The sequence below is a fragment of the Phalaenopsis equestris genome, unplaced genomic scaffold, assembly GCF_001263595.1.
Source record: "Phalaenopsis equestris unplaced genomic scaffold, ASM126359v1 Scaffold000629, whole genome shotgun sequence".
Classification (NCBI taxonomy): Eukaryota; Viridiplantae; Streptophyta; class Magnoliopsida; order Asparagales; family Orchidaceae; genus Phalaenopsis; species Phalaenopsis equestris.
Genome location: NW_018165069.1, coordinates 85,071 through 109,397, shown reverse-complemented (window position 1 = coordinate 109,397; position 24,327 = coordinate 85,071). Strand labels below are relative to the sequence as shown.

Genomic DNA, 24,327 nt, shown 5'->3' with positions numbered 1-24,327 from the left:
GATTTTTCTCGTATTTTCGATGGTTTTCTTTGAGTTACCGTGAGTCATTTGTTTCTTTTCTCGAGTTTTTTTTTTCAGGTGATGTTCGCTATTTATTCTTGTTTATATAAATTCCTGCTTACACATTTCTTAAATTCTTTTCATTATACTCGTTTACTTGTACCTGCGACACCGACCTCATTTACGGGAGCCGCCTACCTGTCAGGTATACAAATTTTTTTTATATTTACAGCCTTTCACTTTCTTCACTGCACACTTTACTGCATATCACTTTACTGCATATATATACACATATATATACAATTCATGCTTGCGATGCTACTGTTTATTGTTTACTGCGTTTCGTAGCATGTTTCCTTTTTATTAATCATGTTGCTTCCTTAAATTTTGCAGGGAACTTTTAGGATGGAGGACAGTAAGACACTCGGTTTAAGAGATACCCTATAGTGAGCCACTGACCCAATAACTGCATATTTATACACACCACAACCCCGAACCTATAATCGATATGTTGAGGAACTTAGAGTAGTTTTTTTTGCCAAGAAGCGAAGCGTGGAAGCAAGCGGACTGACAGCGTCGATCGAGACTACGACAACGAGGTGTAGGACGTCTCTTCAGAGTTAAGGTCCAATCGTAGGATAGTTGAGAAGTCACCAGGGTTCCCCCTGGATCTGTGACATCTCCTACCTTTCACTCCATTGACTCATGAAAATAATTGTTCCTATTTTGAGCTCTTCTCATTTGATTTCCTCATAGTTAACCTTGGAAACTTAAACTTTGAAATCTTGAAGACAAAACCACAGATCTTAATCGAGAGTCTTCTTAAGTAATTTTGGTCATTTAAGATGTAATTAACTATAGGAGCTTGCCTCTATAGAGAGTTTAAAAACCCAACTTAATATAAACCCTATTTAATCTCCTGTATTAAATAGGAGAACTTGTCGGTTTATAAAAAAAGGGTTTCGCAGACCAAACGAACGTCACAAATCTTTTAGTTGAAGTAGTTAAGCCTACAAACGAGTTATATGCATATCTTTTGGGATAGTGTACTACTTGTGTTATCGCGCTCAACCATCTAAACTATCAAATGTGTGAGATCTATTCGGTCTCACTTTTCAAAAATTAAAACATTATTTTCTAAAATTATAATCATATATATATGTTAAATTAAATTTAAATGATTTTTCAAAAATAAACGACTGACACACCCTGATGTTCATCTTGTAGAGCTCGTCTCTCTGTTAGGATGTTTTGATGGTAGATTCCTGTATTGAAATCCACTGATCATGCCCTGATGCTCAAAAGATAGAGTTTAACTTTCTATTAGGATCTTTTGGTGGTAGATTTCTTGATTGAGATCCATTGGTCATACCCCGATGTTCATCATACAGAGATTACTTTTTTGTTGAGACCATTCGGCAGTAGATTCTTGGATTGTGATTCAACGATCATACACTGATGTTTACCAGATAGAGTTTACTTTTATGTTGGGACCTTTCAATGGTGAATTCCTGGATTAAAATCTAATGGTCATACCCTGATGCCCACCAGACAAAGATTACCTTCTATTCAGAACTTTCGACGGTAGACTCTTAGGTTGAGATTCAAAGGCCATTCCCTAACGCTCATTAGATAAAAATTACTTTTGTGTTGGGACCTTTCGCCGGTAGACCCTTAGGTTGAGATTGATAGGTTATACTCCGATGCTCACTAGATAGAGATTACTCAAATTTATGAGTGATTATGATAAATAAAAGCAATTTATTTTTTCATTTATTGTTTAACAACAATTTTCTTAGGTACTACCATGTCAAAAAAATGACAAGCCAAAGATGGAAAGAAACCTTCCCTAATAGAATCGCTCATCATCTTCAAATTTTTTTAACGCTGCTATCATAACAAAAAGTTGACTGGCCAAAGATGAAAAGAGAAAAATTCCCCAGTGGATTCACCAGAGATCTGTGTTATGGAGCGCAACAAATTTTTTATATTCTTCAAATTTTTTCTAATCATTGCTACTAGCAAAAAGTTGACTTGCTAAAGATGGAAAGAGAAACTTTTTCCATTGAAGTTGTTAGAAATCTGTGCAATGGAGCGCAGTAGATTTTTCATCATTTTTTTGATGTTATTATTTTAGCAAAGAGATAACTAGCCAAATATAGAAAGAACTTCTGCAGCGAAGTCGCCAGAAATCTGTGCGATGGAGCACAACAAATCTTTTATCATTTTTTTTAACGTAGGTACTATAACGAAGAGATAACTAGCTAAAGATGGAAAAGAAAACCTTCTCTAGCGGAGTCACCAGAAATCTATGCGATAGAGCGCGCCAGATCGTTTATCATTTTTTTAACGCTGCTACTATAGCAAAGAGATAAGTAGCCAAAGTTGGAAAGAGAAACCCTCTCCAACAGAGTCGTCAGAAATCTGCGCAATGGAGCACAACAAATCTTTAATTATTTCTTTAATGCTACTACTGTAGCGAAGAGATAACTAGCCAAAAATGAGTAAAGAAACCTTCTCCTGTAAAGTCGCCAGAAATTTGTGCACGGAGCATAGTAAATCTCTTAACATATTTTTAACACTACTATTATAACAAAAAAGGACTAGCTAAAGATGGAAAGAGAAACCTTCTCCAGTGGAGTCACTGGAAATCTACGGGCTCTTAAAGTTTGATAAGCCCCGAACTCTCGTCGAGAGCTTAATGGTATTTTTAGTTATGGGTTGAATTTTCAGATGACAGATGAGATAGTAGATAAGACACTACTCAGATATTTCACCCTTATTTTATGGGAATTTTATGAACTGGGTTCGAGATTTCCCATAGACGCAAACCCCTCTGGTTAATTATCTCTCCTGATAATGGGGGGAGCGCTTTTAATTAAGGCTAGTCATGTGCTTTTAATTAAAGCTAGTCATTAGGTGTCAAGTATTCAAACTTAGAATATAGTGACAACAAGTTTAAATTTTAAAATTATAAAAATTATCACCATGAGCTCAAAGCAGATAGTGTGGAAAATGATGAAGAACTCGTTCAAGGTCACATAGTTCTACATTCTGGGTTATCACGTACACTGGTTTACTTAGTCAGCGGAGGCAGTCAACCTGACTTGACAAAAGAATCCGTTTCGGTGGCTATGGGTTGCTTCATTCAAGAGAACCTTATAAACCTGGGGTGGATTTTTGTCTAAGGGGACCAATTTAAGTCGACCTTAGCTTACAGAGGGTTTTCTGCCGATCAAATATATCTTATGATTTAATACTTAAAATGAGAGACTGTCGTTGGAGAACATACGAGCTACAGACGTGGCCGTAATATAATATTGTTATTTAGCGACAAACCCCTCAGCTATAGGGCTTTAGTCGTAACTGCTTATTTGTGATGTCATTTGGTGGCTAAACAGCGTAGACAGAGAACTATGATCACGCCCTTACTAACATAAGATAATTTTGAAGTAAGTATATTTGATATGACATTGGCTTTTTGTGAGCTTCAGTTGGCATTAAATTTGTTCATCTTGAAAAATGGTTGCGGTTGACAAATCGATTTTTTCTTTAAAGGTTAGGCGACATAAATTTTCATTTAAATATTATTTTTTTTTATGGTTTAAAATATTTTAATTTTATAAACGAACCCTTTCACTTGAAATTCACAATTAAAATGACCATCATCGGGGTTGACTATTTTTGAACCCTGTCTACTCTGTCTCACTCACAGAGAATCAGGTTTATAATATATATTATTTGAGCCTTAGAAAAGGACTTTAAGATTTGATTTTTTTAATAGATCCCTCTAGTTGAGATTCACAAGCAATATGTCAATCATCGTGGAATTATTATCTTTGAACCCTGTCGACTCAGTCTCACTCACAAAGGATCAGATTCATGATTTATATTATTATTTGAGTTTTAAAAGTGGACTTTGAGATTGATTTCTAAAATTAGATCCTTCTGGTTGAGATTCACTATCAACACGACCGTCATCGGGGATTGATGTCTTTGAAAACTGTCAACTCTGTCCCACTCACAGGATCCTGTTGACTCTGTTTAGCTCATGGGACCAGGTTCATGATTTATTCCATTATTTGAGTTTTAAAATGGATTATGAGATTGGATTTTTGAAAAGAGATCCCTCCGGTTGAGATTTACCAATCAACACTGCCATCATCGGGGATTGATTGTTTAAACATCGGGAAGATCATTAGTCCTGTCAACTTCAGTCTTTGTAAGGAGGATCAAACTGACTCCGTGGGGGTTCAATCTTGTCTACTCCCTTCTCTGTAGGAAGGATTAGATTGGCTTAGCTGGGGCTCAATTTTGCAGACTCCATTACATGCATGGAGGCAGATTAGATTGGCTCAGCGAGGGCTCAATCTTATCAACTGCATTCCCTATAGGAAGGATGATTGGAATGACCAAATTATGAAACCTACAACCTCGCCCTATGGGAAAAGCGACCCACTCAAGTGCGTGCATAATTACATAGATTTAAATTTGATAATTGAAAATTAGATTTTTGCAAAGCTTTGGATCACATCAAGTCTTTCTAGACAAATTTATTTTTAGCTCAAGCATGTTTTCGACCTTCGAAACATTCTCAGACGATTAAATTTAAGAACTTAGGGTTATTGCCGGAGCACATGTGGGTATTTCATATTTGTTAGTTTTGACTGCCTTTTAGAGGGTTTTATTGTCATTCACATGGGCATATTATCTTTGAGATGAGTGCAAATATTTTTAACTTTAAGCTTTTAGTTTCAGCTTATGTCCGCTTGTATATTTAGGATTGCAAATCCGGTGGTGATGAAAATGATCTAGGCTTTGATTGTATATTTGGAATTATACATCTCCCTCCCTCATGCTTAGCTCTCATTTGAGTGTTTATTATGGACCACTCACAGGTTTTATTTGAGCTCGTTGATGAGTCGTTGAGTCCTCTTTGATTTGTGCAAGTTTTATTTATATTTAATTTAGTTTCCGGTTATAACTGACATTCACACAAAAACCCGGCAGCACTTCGGCAGTCTTCTTGTATCATCTCTGTTTATGGGGCTGCATCGGAAAAGTAAGACTTTTCTACCACGTTTAAAAAAGTGTACATAGTATTTTTCGACAATGTGGCCTGGGGTTCTTCAAAATCCGCCACGCTTAAGAAAGCGTACACGAGGCTTCGTGTACATGCACAAAAATAATAATAATGCACACACACACACGGAGCGTCGCATTGATATGACGCAAACGGGTCTTTAACCCACCACGCTTAAGAAAGCATGCATGAGGCTTATGATCCCTGCAAATACAAACGCATAAAGCAAAGTTTCCCAGCCAACGATGAGTACTTAAGTTTATATGATCTTGAAAAATTATTCATTTGCAGATTCAGCTTTTTTTTTTTCCTCCACTTCCATAGATCTTTCAAGTTAGCTCTCCATTGAGACCAAGGATGCCAAAATTCATGGCTGTTTTGACTGTTCTTTTAGCTTCATTCTGATTTGACTTAGACACTAGAGGATTCTTTCCTCTCTTGAAAGAGTGAGCAACCCCATCAATAACACGCAAGTCATTGCTGTATCTCATTTTCTTGGTTGTAGCTTGCAGTTTGTCCGGAAGACAAAAATCATCCTCGTTTCAAGTCTGCACAGCAGCTTTTACTACCTCCATGTGATATACTACCACTTTTTTTTATTTACCAGAAATATATGAATAAATCAAATGTAATCACTTTAACCCTCAGAACTTGTCCAAACATTTCCCTCAACCTGATCATTCGTTCTGATGTAAAATGGTGCCCGACACCATGGGAAAACAATTATCTGGGCAACTTGAGATAGCGTGAGAGGTAGGCTGGAGGGGACTGTAGCAGCTGGTGAGAGATGCAGAGAGGAGGAGCTGCTGGTGAAGGCTAGAATGTAGATCGTGGGCTGGGTGAGGGGCTCTTGGATAGACGGGGTAGGTCTCTGCCGCGTGGAGTTTGAGTAGGACAGAAGCAAGTGACCGACATAGCTAAACCAAGAGGGAGAGAGGGAATGGGCTACCGGCGGGAGCTTTGTCGGAGCTGGGACCTCCGGTTGAGCTGCCGGAGGCGAAGCTGGGTCGACAGTGGTGAAGTAGCGACGAAGGAGAGCTGAGAGCTGCGTCGCGTGACTCAATGGAGAAGGTGGTGAAGAGAGGTACTAGAGGCTGGAAAGGAAGAGAAGGATCGTGTAAGAACCGGGAGAGCTGTGTATATAGCATTAGCCTGATAGGTTTTAATTCAGATATATTTTATTATTATTATTTTTTACACATGGTATAATTCTGATTGGCTAAGGTGGGCGGCAGAGGCATATGGCAGCATTGGCGGTGGCTTGCAAGGAAAGGTGCTGGAAGGCTTTTCATATTATTATTATTTTAATTTATTTATGATTTTAAATGCTTCGATTTATGTGCCGCTCTTTTGCCCATAAAGACCCAACAATATGAGCGTCGATGTTCCGGACCCGCTTGCATGGTCTATTTTGCTGATTCAACTTTGTTTCATGCATGTTGCACTAGCATTTCGCCGTTTTTCCCGTGATCACTCCTTTCGGTCATGAAAAACTTCTTGGTTAATCTCGATGTTCTGAACGCAATGACAGTATTATTATTATTATTTTTTTACTTTGCTTGGGATGAATTTAAAGCATGCTCGAGACATTCCGAAATTAATCTTGAAGTGTCGCATTGTTCGTTTGTTGCTCTCAACATCTCCGATCGACTTGTCTTCTAGAGTATCTATGAGGGTCAATAATATAATGTTTCTAATCATTAAAAACATTTTAAATAAGATTTAAGTAAAAGAATAATACAAAATAAAAGATGAGAATACCCTAAAACTAGAAAATTCGCTAGAGAGCTCTGCTTGGTTGCTAAATGAAATCAAGGCAGGAAGAAAATTAAATATTTGTTAGAATTTTGTAGCTAAATAACAATTTCTATTTATTTATTTTTCTTTTCTTTTCCTTCGTTTAGGTAATTTCGGAATAATGCCAAAATGTCAAACTATAAATATAGTTAAAAATGATGCTATTTGAAGATAGAAAGTTCATCATGGTACAAAGTCCTACTAGAAAGGGTCATTGAATGAATCTATGTACCTTGGGAGAAAAAGGTGAATGACATGATTATAGTTGACAAGCTTTTTTGCTATCATTATTGTTCAAAAGTTTTTTAGCTGAAACATCATAACATAAATGCAAGAACAATGGTGAATTAAAGAAGTTTAGAAGTTAATGAAGTGAAATGGTAAAATCATAGAATTTGCGAGAACAATTCTTAAAATGATATGTAAAGTGCATTCATGTGATCCATGTGTGTGAACCTTCATGCTAACTCTTATTTTTTGAGTTTTGGTATTATCCATGCAATTTAGATGAAAAATAGAGTGGTAATATATTACCTTATTTTCTCTATTGGATTAGGTACCAGAGAGATTGTTAGAGTCAATTCAATCGACAAAAAAAGATCCTACACGGAATTATACTTTCTTGATAAAAGAGTGATAGAAATTAAATGACATGCAAATATTTGTGATTAAATAATAAAGAAGGAATTTATTGTCGTGAAAAACACTTGTTTAGAGATTTTAGAAATGGCAAAGCTTGTAATAACCGCCCTCAGCATGTGAAAGATGAAATGAGTCTTTAACAGGGTTTTGAAAGGATGCCTTAGCTGAAATGTCTCGTAATAATTTTAGTGATAGTGATTATGCGTTGCATCATAGAGAAGATATCCTACATTAAAATTACATGCATCTAGTTAAAATTCAATGACTTTTTCTAAGGTTTTGAAGACTAAAAGACCATCAAATACTTCTTTTATTCCAATCCTGTTGACGTGGTGAATCAATGGAAGGGTGAAGTGTAAGAAGAGATGATGCTATTTGGAAAGTGATGAGAGAAAAAACATTCCAAATAATTAATTTAAAGGTAGCAACATTCTTTTAATCCAGTTAATTATGCTAGCTTTCGTATAATAGTGGAGGAATTTGGACAAGTTGGTTTTGGCTTGAAACCACTTAGCTATCATGAGGTGTGAGTTTCATACTTGAATGAGGTTGGACACTTGCAATTGTTGCTATGTCATAAAGAGGCTTAACTTAAATATAGGTGTTTTATAATAGATGATGGTTGGACATCACATAATCAATAAAGCTATTTTTTTTTGGTGAATAGTCCAAGAAAAATTGCATTTATAGGGTAAATTTTTGCTAGATTTTTATTCAAAAGACGTACTGAAGATATTTGAATTGTTGGGCAAGCTTAGTGAGGAGATTGGAGCATATTGTGTCATTTTCAGCATTGATTGATGATGCTTCCAAGATTTTTTGTTTATTTTTGTGACTGAATACATTTCACTTTGTTTTAAGTGAGAATATATATATATATATATATGCCGAGTACCCCGGTCTGTTGGTTGGCATCCACGGTATAAGACCCCTCAGGTTGGGTTTCGAACCCCCTCTGGCACAGTTGGTCTTAAGAAGGTGGTACTCGAATTGTTAGGCACATTAGGGGTGATTGGAGGTGGTCTCTGACCATTCCTTTATATATATATATATATATAATGGTCAATATATATATTTCCATAAATAAATTATTTATTGTTGAATGGTTTGTAATTGTTATTGTTGGAAGACTATTGATGGATAGATATCCACACTTTTATTGAACTCCTTGCACCACTCATTTAGATTTAATAATGAAAGGTATCCTTAAGGTTCAAGGACTACGAAAATAATTTGAGAATGCGAAGGTGATACTTAATTTCATTTATTCAAGGCTTTGATTGCTTTACTTAATTAGATTGCAAATCAAAGTTAACTTGTCAAACATGCCAAGGCTCAATTTGGTACTACTTTTTTGGCATTATAATATTTTCATTAGTAGTAAATGCCCAAAAAGAAAAAAATGAAGAAAAAAGAAATTACAAGTGATGAGTTTATGTTGCGCCTTCTTTGAAAGAGGCTTTGGCAAACCAAGAACAACCAACCATCTTCAGACTATCTTTTCGAAATATAGTAGCATATGCACTCCAAGTTTGTGGCCCTTTTTCCAAGATCCTTGGATTAGTTAATGGAAAATAAAAATCCTTTGATGGGTTTTATATATGAATTTATGGATATAGTAAAAAAACCAATGTTTGTTTTACCAAGAGTGATAAGTACAAGCATATTTTTAAAATTATTGATCGAAGATTGACTTTTGCTTGTTGTTGTACATTTTTAAATTATGAATATTTTCTGTGATTCTTATATTCTAAAATACAAGAAAATAATTGATGGATTATATGCATGCATTTTAAGTTGACTATGAATCTCAATGAGTTTGATAAAATTGATAGTGAGTTACTGTATACATTATGGATGAATAACTTTTTTGTGTTCCTATACCTGTAAGACAGAATAATTGGGACACTAAATAATATAATTTTAGTAAAATTATGATTAGTATTTACTAATATTTTGATATTTAAATAATAATGAATGTTTTTAAATACTTCCAAGGGATTGGTGACTAGTGTACGGCCAAGGAGCTCCACATATGCAGAGTTTTGTGGTTAGAGTGCTTAGCTTAACCGTCAATTTATTTGGATGTGAACAAATTATATTATATGTGTAAGTACAAAATAACATTATGTATTGATTATTAGTATAATAATTATAATTTCTGATTTAAGAATTTAATTAATTTTAATTGTAGCTTCATGAAAAAAGAAGAAACAGTTCGGATTATAATTGCCTCAAAGGTTTAGTTTGTGAAGTATAATAGGGTTTTGATTCACATATACCATCATCTTTATGTTATTGATCTATTGATATAGCTGATGTTAATGAATGCTTACATTAAAAATAGATGATGAGGTAAATGAAGATAAATTTGTTTAATTATTAAAAAGATTTGACATGGAGTTCTATTGCAGATGCGATTGATGCTTATGAAATGGTTATAATATTCGAGAGTAATCTAAAAAACTTAGAATAGAATTATTCACTTAGCTTTAGCATTATTTCATCTAAACATAAAATTTTGAGGGTGGTGAAAAAGATTATGATTTAGGTGATAATGATGATATTGATGAAGGTTTTGGGGCTTTTTTATTTATGATGATGGTGATCATTGCTCGTAAAAATATTAAATTTAAAAAAAAGATATTTTGAATTTAAAAGGGTTGAGATGTTAACACTTTAACTTTAGCAAAACTTATATTTTTATTTTCATGTTGTTACAATGGTATGACAAGTATTTAAATATAAACTATTCATGAAGTTTAACAATGATATGAGATATGAGATTCTTTTGTTACATGGTATGTCAAGAATTCAAATTTATGATAATGTTGGACTTGAAAGCATATCATTTATCTTTATACTCGATTCATCAAGCTAATGTGCTATTGTGTAATGATGAACAAAAATATGATTGATATATGCGATTGCACTTGTTTGTTCATGACTTCACATGATTTTCAAATCAAACAGACTTATGATTACATTGCAAATGTCATCAAAATATTTGCTTTTTGTTTGAGTGGAAATTCCCATAGTTTGTTAGCTTATTGTGAAACTCATTGAACAAAGGAGCCATGGGTCCTAAGATCGAATAATTGCTTTCATTGTAGTTCTTATACAGTTAAATACCAGAGTTAAATATCTATGAGATGCAGATAAAAATAATAATAATAAAAAACTATGGGATGCAGACATGGCCGGTTCTTCATTTACCAAATTTCACTATTGAGTTTATTAAATCTTTTATGTAAATACTTTTCAAAGGTAACGCTTTCGTTGTGATTAAAATTTAAATCCATTTTAAAATCATCTTCCTTTAGTTTATAAAAACAATAAAGTTACAAACCTCAATTCTATCATCCATGGCAGTTGAAATCTGAGACATAATCCTGTAAGTTAGCACATAAATTTAATTTAAGTATCTAATTTGGATGTGTTTTGAAACTTTACATGGACTTGAGTGAGGTCATTTTCCAAGTCATCTTTCTTTTTTTTAATCAGTTTAAATGGGCTATTGGAAATAAATTCTTTGAATGTTTCGAGGCTCATCTCAATAGAGACTCTCTACCTATCTCACCGGACATTACACTCGATGATTCTTTAGAGAAATTTTACCCTTATATTGTTCAAATCTATTCTCAAAATCTGGATATGGGTTCAGTTTCTCTTTAAGGAAGCATTTGTTGTTCTTGCTTTTCCTAGCTCCATAGTGTTAATTACTTCATTTTTTATTGAAATGATCGCTGACAACTCTTTTTGTGTTCTTGAAATGCTTCAAACTTTTTTCTTTGGTGAACAAATGATGAATATTTGTCATAACATGTTTCTGATTTTAACTACCATATTCAAAGTGCTCACAAACACTGCCATTGCCTGGTCCCAGGCCCCTGATGTGAAAAGTAAAGGGTTGCATTTGTTCATAGTCATCTCAATTGGTGGTAACAGAACCATAACTAGATGAAAGCAATAACCTTTAGCGATCTGCAGATACATACTGACTTTTTCTAGCATTGTTTAGGCGGATGACTAATGTGGCTGCATTGCAAAAAATGGGTATGGAGATCTTCTTATGAACAACACTACTCTGTTCTCCATGGAAATGATCACCTCTCCTGCCTCTTAAACTTGGCATCAAGGCCAGATTGAACATTTTCGAAAGGTGGAGGCTTTGAGATTTTTGTGATGCATATTACATGATAGAGTTGCTGCAATGCCGGGTATGGTGGAGAGTTGACCGTTAGTTTAGACTGTATGCTAAGAGGGGAGGGGTGTGGTATAGGGAGAAACTTTGCAGCTAGAACTTCATTCAATTTTTGCTAGAAAACATATTCAATAATGAAGTTATGATATTGGTGTAATTCAATCTACTTTTTCTTCGATGTAATATAGTACTTTGAATCGGCATATCATTTTATTGAAGAGAAAAGGCTCATAATGAAGATTGTAGAATAGTGTTGACATTAAAAATATATTAATATTGTATCAATGGTTTCAATTAATATTTAATTACACTTAACAAATTTTAAATTAAATTTTAATCCTTCAGCCTCCTGTAAATGTTTCTGAACAACCCATACTCAGTCTCCCTCACTGAAAATCATAACTGTTCGCGCGAGTCTTTTTTTTTTTTGTTCAAAGTAAAAACTATGACAAACTCCATAACCGTGGGGGCCAGCCTCATTCGCACACCGGCTCGGTTCTAGACAACCGCAAGCATCCCTTTTTCTCCATGGTTTTGCCTCCGCTTCATTTTTTTCTCTTCAATTTTCACTCCACTTGATGAAAGAAAATTGCATAAGCCTAGCGCTCGCTGTTCATCTTCCTTGTGCGCGCACGACCCTAAAGCTGAAGTCCCTTGTCTCACATTTCTTCCTTCAGCGGCTCCTTCCACCAAACCATCTTCTGTCGAGCGATAGAGTTGCGATTAGAGCTTACAGAAAGGCGACAACAAATTCGTGGCATATAGAAGGGACTTCTGACACACCCTGCACCCGGGAAAGGCAACAACGGGATCGCAACACAGAGACCTCTATCTATCTCCTTTTTTGTCTACTCGACTCACGATACAGTCGTGCTCTAAGGCTACCAAGGAAAATCAACAAACAATCGCAGCGAAGATCTTCAAACACACGTATTTCTCTCCTTATGTGCTTGCAAAGACAACGACGTAATTGCAAAGTACAGTGACCCGTCGTATCTTTTGAGATCGCGGGTTAAATGTGTCTTTTACTTCCCGACCGTAGTGTCTTAGGACACTGACCAACGATTATTTTGAGATAGCTGAGAAAATTGACACTCCTCTGTGCCCCCTAGTGGGAGTTTTGCGGGAAGTTGTCGAAATAAGGATTTTAATTTCTAACCAATCATTTTTTGCAGGTATATTGAAGGCCCGTCGCATCTTTTGAGATCGTGGGTTAAATTTTGCTTTTACTTATCAATCGTAGTGTCTTACAGTACTGACCTACAATTTTTTTGAGATAGCTGAGAAGATTAGCACTCTCTTGTTCCCTCTAACCGGTGTTGATGCGCCGAAATGATAATGTTAATTTGTAACCTAACATTTCTGTTGGTATATTGAAGACCAGTCACATCTTTTGAGATTGCTCGTTAAATGTTTTATTTAGCTCCCCAGCTACATTGTCTCACGACACTGACCAACGAGTTTTTTTAGACAGCTGAGAATGTTGACATTCTCCCGTTTTACTTGACGGTGGTTGACGTCGGGATGCTGCCAAAATTTATGGTGCTAAGCTTTAATATTCCAAAGTTTAAACTATTCACAAGTCCAATTTGAAACATGATAGCTACTGTTAAGCTTGCTTGGGTTAAACCTTAGGGGCTAACAAATTGAATTAAATATGAAATCTATAAATTGGAGGGGCTAAGCTTAAATTTAATGTGAAATATCATAAATTGGAGGGGATAAGCTTGTAAGCTTAACTAAAATATAAGTTATTATAAATTAGGAGGGCTTAGCCTAAATTGAATATGAAATGTCATAAATTGGGAGATTAAACTTAAATTGAATGTCAAATTCTGCGAATTGGGGGCTGAGCTTAACTTAAAGGTAGGGCTGTTAAAACGACTCATTGTTCGCGAGCAGCTCATGTTCTGCTCGTTAAGAAGCTCGTGTTCGGTTCATTCGCTAAATTAACAAGCCGAATACTAATAAAAACTTGTTCGTTCGTGTTCGACTTGTTTTGGCTCGAAATACTACTCATCAATTATATATATATATATATTGATGAGTAGTATTTTTAAAAAGTTTAATTGATTATATGGCTACAAAGATTTATAATCAATTAAAAGTATTAATTAAGAAAATAAAATAAAAATTATTCAATTAGATTCGAATGATGTTTTAATATAAACAATAATTTTTAAATCTTGACCCAACCCTTAACATCTTTTAGTTACGTGATTAGGGTTGTTAAAACGACTCTTTGTTCGTGAACAACTTATGTTCAGCTCGCTAAACAAACGAGCCGAACACGACCACACTTTTTGAGCTTGAAATATAAACGAGCCGAACATGCTCAGCTTGTGTTCGGCTCATTTACACTCCTACTTAAAGGTTAAATATCATAAATAGGGGCTAAGTTTAAGACATCAATGTCGTTTTTAAATGCTAAAATAAAGAATTAATATTTTGATCTCGCCATCGGATTCACAACACACTTACTAGCGAATATAAAACGTTCCTTTTTAAACTCTAAAATCATATATTTCTTTAAATATTCCAAGTTCTAAATGATAAAAAAATGTTCATATTTAAACTTCAAAGTCAGTTCTTAAAGTCAAATGCAAGGATTTGAAATTTGTACACGTGCTTTTATGATATATGAATAACAATTTGACTACTCTCAAGCTATAAATATTTTAAGATATTTATGAGTCAACTATGCACAATCTCAAAAACTTGTATAACATAATTAAAAATAAATAAATAAAAGCCCGCTTGTGTTCTAACCAATGTATTGAATGCTCAAACACTAAGTTCAAGAATGCTATGTCCCATCCAATTGATCCAAGTCCACTCCTTGTAAGGACTGAAGTTGACAAGTCTAGTAGGCTTAATAACGTCTAAATCCTAAAAATAAGAATTTATAAGTCCATATCACTTTTTTCAATCCTCCTCTTTGTAAGGACAAGGGTCGACACGGCTTATACCCTGATGTTTAATTTAATAATACTAAATGTTCCCCTCATTCAAATATAAATGTTTCAAATGCTTAATTTCCCGTTGATGGCCGTATTGATTTTCAAATTTAACATGAGGGGTTAATCTTTAATATAAAGATTTTTAAAATAAACAAATAATATGCAAGTAAAATTCAATCACTTAAATGCTAAAAGCAAAATCCATCCACCCTCCGCTATAGTTTGTTGAGGGTGATGAATTTTTGATTGACTTCAGTTCACCAAGAGTGAATGTCATATCAAATGCACCTCTATATTCACAATAAAAACAGTGATATGTGAGTAAGGACGTGATTGGAGTGTTCTGTTCTCGCGGATCTGCCACTAAATGACACTACAAAATAGCTGTTACAAATAAAAACCTTTGATGGGGTGGTTGCCGCCAAATAAAACAAGTATATTATGGTCACGGTCAGCCCGTATGCTTCTCAATGACTTTCTACTCTTTGAGTTTTGAATTATAAGTATACAATTATTTAGCATAAGACCTTATGTTAGTTAAGGTCAACTTAAATTTGCTTCCTTAAACAAAATATCCATTCCATATCTACAAGGATCTCTTTAACGACGTAACCATGGTTGCTGACAAGAATTCTTCAGTAAAGTTAGGTCAAATACTTCCTCTAAGTAGATCAGGGACCATGACGATTCGATATGACGAAGACATTAAATCTTGATCGGGTTTAGTCTTCATTCCCCCACCATTCACTTTAAGTTTCAAGTGATAAATTGTACAATTTAAATCTTAAGTATACGGTTATTATATGTTAAATATTCAATACTCAATGACCATTCTTAATTGAAAGTATTCTCTCATTATTGGAAGGGGTAATTAACCTAAGTGCTTGCTCCTATGAGAAACCTTAAACCCCAGATAAAAAAATTCTCGCAAAATGAGGGCGAAATCTCTTGATGGTTTCTTATCTACAATCTAATTTGTTTTTTGAAAATTTAACACTCTAAATCTCTCTCAAAACAAAACTAAAACAAATGTACAGAGTTCATGGGGAGCGGTCATGAATTTTCGTAGCCCACAAATGGGAGATTTTATTGCCTTAAAAATAGGCGGAATCAATAAATTCTACATTCTTCTCGGTTGTCTTGAAATTTGACAATAGAAGCAATTGATTGTCCAAGACTTTTTAGGAGCCAAGTAAGAACATGATATTTAGAGTCTGTTTGGGGCAGCTGTAGCTTATTGAATAATCTGCTGATAAGCTTATTAAAAATAATCTGTTGATAAACTAGGTGTGATGACTATTATAAATTTTTATTTTTTTGGAAAGCCAGACTGCTGCCAGAAAGTTCCCACCGCATCTAGATAGGTGCGGTGTGAAAACGCTGTTTTCGGCTTTTTGAAAACGCATAAAACTGTCAAAACACAGTTTACCCAAACAGGTTAGGTGCGTTTTCAAAATGTCACCACACCAAATAAGCTGCCCCAAACGGTCCCTTAGAATCTTGCCATTGTGAAAGCTTGATCGTGTCATTTCTTAATTAATGAGAAACATTAAGGTGATGACTAATAAACTTTGTTATGCGAAGCTGCAAGAATTCAAAAACCTCTTGATAACTTGAGATATTTCATACAATCAAATTTTATCGTGAAGGATTTTTTTTTTCTCATTAAGAGGACAGACAAAAGCCATGATACTGTAAGGGGTGAAACTGAGGGACTTGAGGAAAGACTAAAATAATGAAGACGCAAACTTAAGTATGATTGTTCATTTAAGGAGGATGAACGACAAGGTTGGGCATAGCTGTTGGCGAGCGTAGGATGTAAGAGTCAACTGTGAGGGATAAACCGCACATGTTAAGTGATTTGAAGATCGCATGCAATGTGAATGCATTTAAGTTGGGGAGTTATATTATACAAAAATTCGTACCATGGATGATTATAAGGTCACTATTCCTAATTTTGTGTACGATCAAGAGCAAGAGATTACAGGGAAATGTAATGAGGTGTTTGGCGTGACACAAAAGCAGGGCATTATAGTTGCATTATGAATGGTACGAAATTGAGCATGACAAGGTATGGTGTAAGTAGATGAAAGACAATGTGATGGTGCCATGAGCATGAAAAATGAATACAATGAGACTCTAGGGCATGACTAGAGCTTGTGATGGGTAGGTGGGTTAGAAATTTACAATGAGCTTTGATACTTCGTTTTGATTACAGATTCGATGATCTTATTGACTGAAGAACAATGTCTATTTATAGGCATGCAATATGAAAACAAAGAAAAGAGAAAAAAAAAAGAGATTAAATATAATTAAGGTAATAATTGACAGAAAATAAAGTAGAGAATAGATATAATTAAGGTAGAATAAATATTTGTTCTTCTTAAATTATATACTCTTCCAATATTAAAATTTTCAAATAAGCATCATCCATTAAAATAGATAATAGTCAGGCCAGCATGTTAAGTTTTGAAGTCCGATAAGAGTTATGACATGCTCATAGACTGAAAATTTCTTTGAAACAATAAAATTCTTCAAACTAGATGAAATTGAGCTAGGATGTAATGAAAATGTAAACCAAGATGAATGGTAAGGGGTAACTTTCTTGCAATAATTTTCAAAATTGAATCCATTTGGCTGTGTTATACGTTGTTCTCTTGTTGCAGAAAGATTATCTGTATGGCTGTTAAGTTCATATAGTAAGCTGTACCAAAACTTCTTGTTATTGTAAGGGAGCATGGAACATCATAAGTATAATGTGACCAAATTATTTTTGATTTTTAGTCGAAAATTTATTTATATGCCATTCAATCACGCTGATGCGGCTTTGTCACACTTAAAATTGGTATACATCCTAGAAGGTTTTAAGAATCAAATCATACGAGCATGGCTAAATTCTATTCAATATTTTTAGAGTGTTCTCAAAATATTTAATAGAAGTTACTAACAAGTTAGTAAAAGAAAAACTGCTAAACTTGAAATGAAAACCACAACCCCTCAGGATAGTTGTCAGTTATTGGGTTGCCAGACAGCATCAGGAACTGAGTACTGAGCTGATAGACTAAGCAAGATTTAGCCTTAGGATTACAAATATCAACATGATAGCATGTTTTCTCGAAGGAAAACATTCAGTGTTTTCTATGGAATATTTGAACTTGTTGTTGCATATTAGTTTCTTCCTTATTTTAATCTTTTCTATTTACCTAATTGTTGGATATTCATGCATTTATTACTTCAGTTTCTCTTGTTGTATCTTGTCAACTCTTGGAACAATAATTGTGTTCAAAAGCTTGTTTCAGGTCTGTATAGATGTTTTTGTTCAAAGACTTGGTGATGCAACCGCTGCCGTGATTTATAAAATACTCTCTGGCGACCTTAACAAGGGACCATCTTCAGTTTCTCTTTATGCTTTACCAGTATGTTAGCCTTTCTCTGGAACTCATTCTTTACATTTTTTTTGGTAGCAGTGTATTGATAAAATTGAAATGCGTTAGATCCTCTAGAGCACTCAATGTTCCATTTCTCAGAACAATGGACGCCCATAACCATGTATTTAGATATTGTCAGTGAGGAACACATATTGGTGAATAATATGATATAAGGAATGATCGATCCAACGACTGGGATCTTTTAAAAATTCCGCCTAAAATTTATTGTGTGCAGTCTAAAATTTGGTATTATAGGGACATTTGACATTATTAGCTTATGATTGATTACAATTCAATCTCATTTCTTATTCACCAAGCGGCGTAGTTCAATTTTTTTTTGTAGTGTCAACCAATACGTCTCAGTTTCTTTTTTGGTGCCTTTTATTTCAATATTCGGTTTTTATGATGCTGCTGAGGGAAAAAAATTGCTGACAAGAAATTACAATGGAATTGTGACATCCCTCAGCTTTGGTCTCCCAAATCTTGCAACTTTTGTGGCTGTAATCGGGTTCACCATTATCGAGTATGTTTAATAACTCCAAATTGAGTTCAATGATCTTACTCACATGTACTATGTTTGATGTTTGTTTCCCTAATTAACATGTTTTCATGATTTAATTTGTATTCAAGCCCCTCGAATATTTTGTAGATCATGGGAAAGAAAGTCAGAATGGAATAATCAACCCTTGAATATTTTGTAATTTAGATGGGTCATTATCTTCCAAGTTGAAGGTTCCTTGGTTGGCACACTAGTGCATAAATTTTGATCCCACCACTAAATTGCATAAATTGAAACAATTATTATACTACGTCATCATCATTATTAGTCTTATGCTAACCATTTTGGATTGACACCATGAATTTTTTTCTCTATCACCACCTCAATCATTCATTTCTTTTAGGCTAATTCTTATTGTCATCCTCTCTATTCCACTCTCTCTAAAAATAGACAGTAAAAAAAAAAATAATAAAGAAAAAAATAGAGAAAAAAAGATCTTTGTCATTTCATTATTGTAAATTTGTTGCTTCATCGTTGTCATTATTGTATGATGTAGGAAGCTATTAAAATCAATCTTATAAAAACTAAAAATTTTACTTGTAATGCGTTTGACATGACGAGCAGAACCCATGTATTTTGTTCTTGTTGTGATGGGAGAAACTAACGACCCCTCCGACATATTGGGTAGGCTGTGTTTTTGTAGCATGATGAGAAAATTCAAATTTAAGTGCTTCTGCAATACTATGACAAAATCTCTATACAAACTCGTTTGTAGGAACATGAAGACCGATGTATGCTTTTCTTGCTGATAGGATAGAAGGCTCCCAAACGATGGTATCTTAGGTACTACCATGCACACATTTTTTTACACGATGGGCGTGATTAGCATTCCCCATAAATGCTCTTTACATGGGGGAGACGTGAGATTTTTGACATTTCAAGTGAAATGAATTTTCAGATAACAACAAATTGAAAGGGGCTTTTTGAACTCCAAATGAAAAAAAAAAAAAAAAAACAGATAAATCAAAATGAAAGAATACAATATTACAAAATGAGAATAAAATGATCATTTTAAATGCAACACATACTGCATCAAGTGAACTAACAAGGACATTGAACTGTAGCATGTGGAGGTAGGAATGGGAGAGTGCGGGTAGAGGTTGCTGTAGCATTTGGAGAGGAGCTGTTGGTAGGTGGTAGAGTTGGTGTTGAGCAGGCCGAGGGAGGGACTAGGAGGGGTGTATCTGTGGAAATTGTGGGTGTGGTGGGTGTATCTGGAGGAGGGTATGATTGGCATGGAAAGACACTCTCATCGAAGATGACGTGTCGAGAGATGAATAGTTTCCCTGAAGTGGGTTGATAGCATATATAGCCCTTACGGTCAAGTGAGTAGCCAATAAACCCATATGGTTGAGAGCGACCTGCGAGTTTGTGATTAATGTGGGCACAGCCACAGGTAACATCGACATCCAAACACTTTGAGATGAGAGTAGGTGGGTGTATGTTTGTGGAGTAGTTCATGGGGTCATGGTAACCTTGGATGACATCGTGTTAATGAGATAGGCTGCCGTAAAGACAGTGTCTACCCAAACCTGGAGTGGCAGAGAAGCGTCATGTAGTAGTGTACGTGAAGTTTCAATAAGATGGTGGTGTTTACATTCAACAATGCCGTTTTGTTTAGAGTCGTGAGGTTAGAGAATTGATGAAGGATACCATTATGACTGAGAAAGTTCTAGAGTATAGAATTTTTTTATTCGCGCCACCATCAGGTCGAAAAATACAGACGGTGGTAGTAATTGAGTACGAAGCATTTTTTCATGAAGTGATACATTTGGATGCAATTTTGGTATTATTCATCATAGGAAAAACCCAACCAAATCATGAGAAATCATTAACGAAAAGTTTGTATTTATATCCTAGAGTAGATTAGGTGGGTGCTTGTCTCCATATATTTGATTGTATTAAATGCAACGATGCATATGTATGTAAAGGAGAAAAGGAAAAATGTTGCCTTGACTTTTGTTCCAATTGCAACTATTACATATAGAATTAGGTATTTTTTTGCATACATTAGGTGTATGCTGGGATAAAAACTTAAGAGCATCGGGATGTGGATGACCAAGGCATAACATAAGGTTGACGGTTGTGTGAACGAAGCAAGAGCTTGAATTTGTTGGGGAAGAGATTGGATTGGGCACAAGCCATTAGAGCTGATGCCCCAGAGTGGTGGTTGCTTTGCCTTTGGATCAAAGATAGTAAAAATGTTCATGTTAAAGAGAATAACAACACTGTTGTAACGAATTAGTATATGAAAGCATAATCAGTTATAGGACAAAGTGGGAGCATGTCATATTTTAGGTAACAAAAGCTTTTGGTGAGATGTCAGAAGAATACCCAACATTGTATGTACAACGGGAACTGATTGGCTGGTTCCCACCGTGAGTTGTTCTACCTCAGTTGTTGGAGTAGCTATCTGGAGGTGGTTGAAATGTGAAGTGAGGTGTGTTGTAGCTCCGGAGTTCAAAGCCTAATTTGAAGCAGCTTCTTCTAAGTCTGATTTTGGAGAGGAGCACTCAAGATTGTACTTGTGCCAACATGTAGCTGCAAGGTGACCAAATTTGTTGCATATTTGGCATGTAACTTGTAGTCGAGTTGTGCTTCGACCACCCCTGGTTCAAGCATAGTGTTGAGATTGGCCGCAGCCTCTAGTGGGAGTGACCGGTTGACTACGAGTGGTTTGGGGGGCAAATTGAGGAGTGGGAGGCTGCTCGTCTATGATTGTTGTTGGCGATATTGAGCCGTAATGCGGGTTTGGGACTGGTGGTTCGATAGAAGTTTCGGTGAATCTAGGGGGACATGGTGTGGTTCCATCGAGAAACCCTAGGAATGCATTTGGTATAAAAATTTTGAGGTCTTATGCCTTTCATATAGGATAGTGTTTGCATATAATGGGGTTTAGGTGAAGGTGTTTGAGATCAGCTATCAAAAACATCAGAGAGGGACGGATAGAAGTGGTCGGAATCTGCTCGATTGAGGTTGAGTTACTATTTTCCGACCTCTGAAAGGTCTACATAATCTCCCGAGTTGAATCCATAGAAGGAATAAGCTCGAATGATCTTGAGCCTAGTGCTTGGATACCATGAAGAACTTGAAGAAAAGAGCACGGCAACCCAACGGAAACACACAGGAAATTGATAAACAAAAATATGCGGAACAGCCTCATACGGCTCACAGTCCCGTAACAGAGCCTTAAGCAAAAGGTAAGTTTCTAGAGAGGTAAATTTACTTATCTTGCCCTTATACAATAGACTGCAGGACCCAAATCCGGCTCTTTCCTTCTCTATTTTTATAACAAGTGAACCTTGGTCCTGTAACGGAGGTTGTGCACATCACATCTACTCATGAAATCAAGCATTTCTTGAGCAACCATAGAATGTATTAAAGGTTTGCCACTTTTTTTTATCATTTTGGGAGTAGATACAATTGAAATCCCCTCCAATGAGTTCTGGAGTAGAGATCAATCCAGCACATCAGCTCATCCCACAGCCTCCATCTGACAAGGTGATCTTTATTAGCATAAATGTTCGCAATGCTCTCTTCCTGTTGTCTAGGAATTGGGCAGTCCCAATAATGCATTATTCATGATTGCTGCTAATGACCGAGAACACCAGTTCTCTTCTCCAAAGAATGATAACCCCTCTGAATTTGCCATTTTCTGGCTGGAACGAAAAGTCCCAATTAATGCCAGCCATGCAGTCGACCTCATTATGGCTAAGATCAGCAGTACGAGTCTCTATAAGTCCTGCAAACAAAAGTTTATGCTCCCCAGTTATTTGTCTCAAATAATTAATGGTGCGGGCTTCTCTACAATTCCAGAATAAGATGGATGTCACTGAGCCACCCATGTGTAGAAAAGTGAGTAGAGAATAGATTCCAGAAAGAACAAAAGCACACTAAATAGAAATCCAGTAATAGAAGCGTCTGCCAAGGGTCCACCAATTATTCCAACTGTCCATGGCTGCATACCGATTAAGATTGACAAGATCTTACAATATTGAACTGTTGAAATTTATTATTGTCTTTTTGTTAAAGCATTTAATTGAAAAGAGACTATAAATATAATATTTTCCTAAAATGGAGACTGTTAAGAGGTCGACATGAAACATCTCGGATGGACGGATAGTCCTGTAACAAGATTTGGTCTATTTATTTAACCTGTCTTGTTGACAATTAAAAAAAATGGTTAATTTTTATTTTTTGTTGTACATGAATGTATTTCTAACACTTCATGACTGGTTGGTTAATCAAGTATTGTTGAATTTAGCGGCATACTTTTACAGAGCTAATACATTTAAGCCTTCTGAGACTGTCCATCGAAGTAGTTCATATTTTAAATTTGAAAAAGAACACAAAATTGAGAAACCACATTATTTAAACAAACTGAGTTGTTCTTCAAACTATTATTGATAAATTCCTTTTTACATTTTCAGCTATGTTTTTTGTGGTTAGCCATTGCATATCATTTGGGAAATCGTCAAGCCAACCTTGCTAGATTGCAAGCTACATCTGCGCATTAACTTTGTTGAGAAGCATCGAAAAGGTATAATTTCATGAACTGATTTATCCTTAGCAGAGCTATAGAAGTCGCTTCTGTTCACTTTTTCAATAATTTACTTGCAGTTGCAGGTGAATTATACAGGGGGCATGGCCTGAAATTATACAACTTCATTTCATCTTCAGAATATTTGTACGGAATGCTAGCCATTGTTTTCATCTTTTAAAGCACCATCAATTAAGAAAAGCTCCATGGAGATCATTTATTGGTTTTAGTTAGGGTGCGAGCAAGTCAAGCTAACTTGTGGGCCTGCTAACTTATGGGTCTGCTCGAACTCGGCTTGATATGTGGCTCGTGAACTAAGCTCGATGATCTAACAAGCCAAGCTCAAGCCAACTGCGACTCGACTCGTTCGCTTGTGAGCCGGCTCATTTTTAAAAAAAAATATATTAATATAAAATATATTTAAAAGATATAAAATATCAAGACTATGTTTAAAGTATTATAAATGTAAAGAAATTGGATGATATTTTATATTTTACATTAAATGATTTTTTTATTATTTATCTTTTAATTATTCATTATATTTGTCATTTTATTATAACACTAGGGTATGTTATTATCAATTTCAGTTATTTGTAATAAAGTAGTTGGCTTGTAAGTCAACTTGTAGACTTGAGTGCAAGCTCAAGCTCGAACTTGATTACTTAATTAAGCTCAAGCTCAAACCTTGTGTGGCTCGAACTAGACTGAAATTGTTTTCACCTTTTAGTTGTAGCTAGAAGTTACTTGAGCAATATAGGTTTTTGGGGCTAATATTTATAAGAATATTTAAAAACATTTTGTTTAAAAAATTGATATAAGATTTAAATTTGCTATATTGCATCTACATCTATCCATTCTGGAGCATTTACATATATTGCCAATCCTATGTACTTATATGTAACATCTAAATATATTTTTTTAACATTTATATCTCTAAAATTTTTTATATTGTGCACTTAATTGAGATATTAGCGATTAAGAGTTGTATATAAAAAAATGTGCCAACACAGATCCTCAGGAGATCTAATGCTCCAAAAGGAAAGGTGGGCTCACTGAGAGATCTCAAGGCATGCTTTGTTTGATTAAGTAAAGTTCTTTGAGCCAAGCTAACAAG

General features: G+C 35.1%; 1 protein-coding gene across 4 annotated transcripts in view; it reads left to right on the top strand.

Moving 5' to 3' along the window:
* LOC110030008 overlaps positions 1–23,590 on the top strand; it is a 71,393-nt gene extending 47,803 nt beyond the window's left edge. For 2 of the 4 annotated variants that reach the window (XM_020732541.1, XM_020732538.1), the window contains exons 12-14: positions 17,986–18,102; positions 23,104–23,213; positions 23,294–23,590. In XM_020732541.1, coding sequence (XP_020588200.1) covers positions 17,986–18,102; positions 23,104–23,190 — 204 coding nt within the window. In that variant the 3' untranslated portion in view covers positions 23,191–23,213; positions 23,294–23,590. Of the gene's footprint in view, positions 1–17,975; positions 18,103–23,103; positions 23,214–23,293 lie in introns of those variants that run through there. The other 2 variants (XM_020732539.1, XM_020732540.1) reach the window with 2 other exon arrangements.
* The last annotated feature ends 737 nt before the right edge of the window (positions 23,591–24,327 follow it).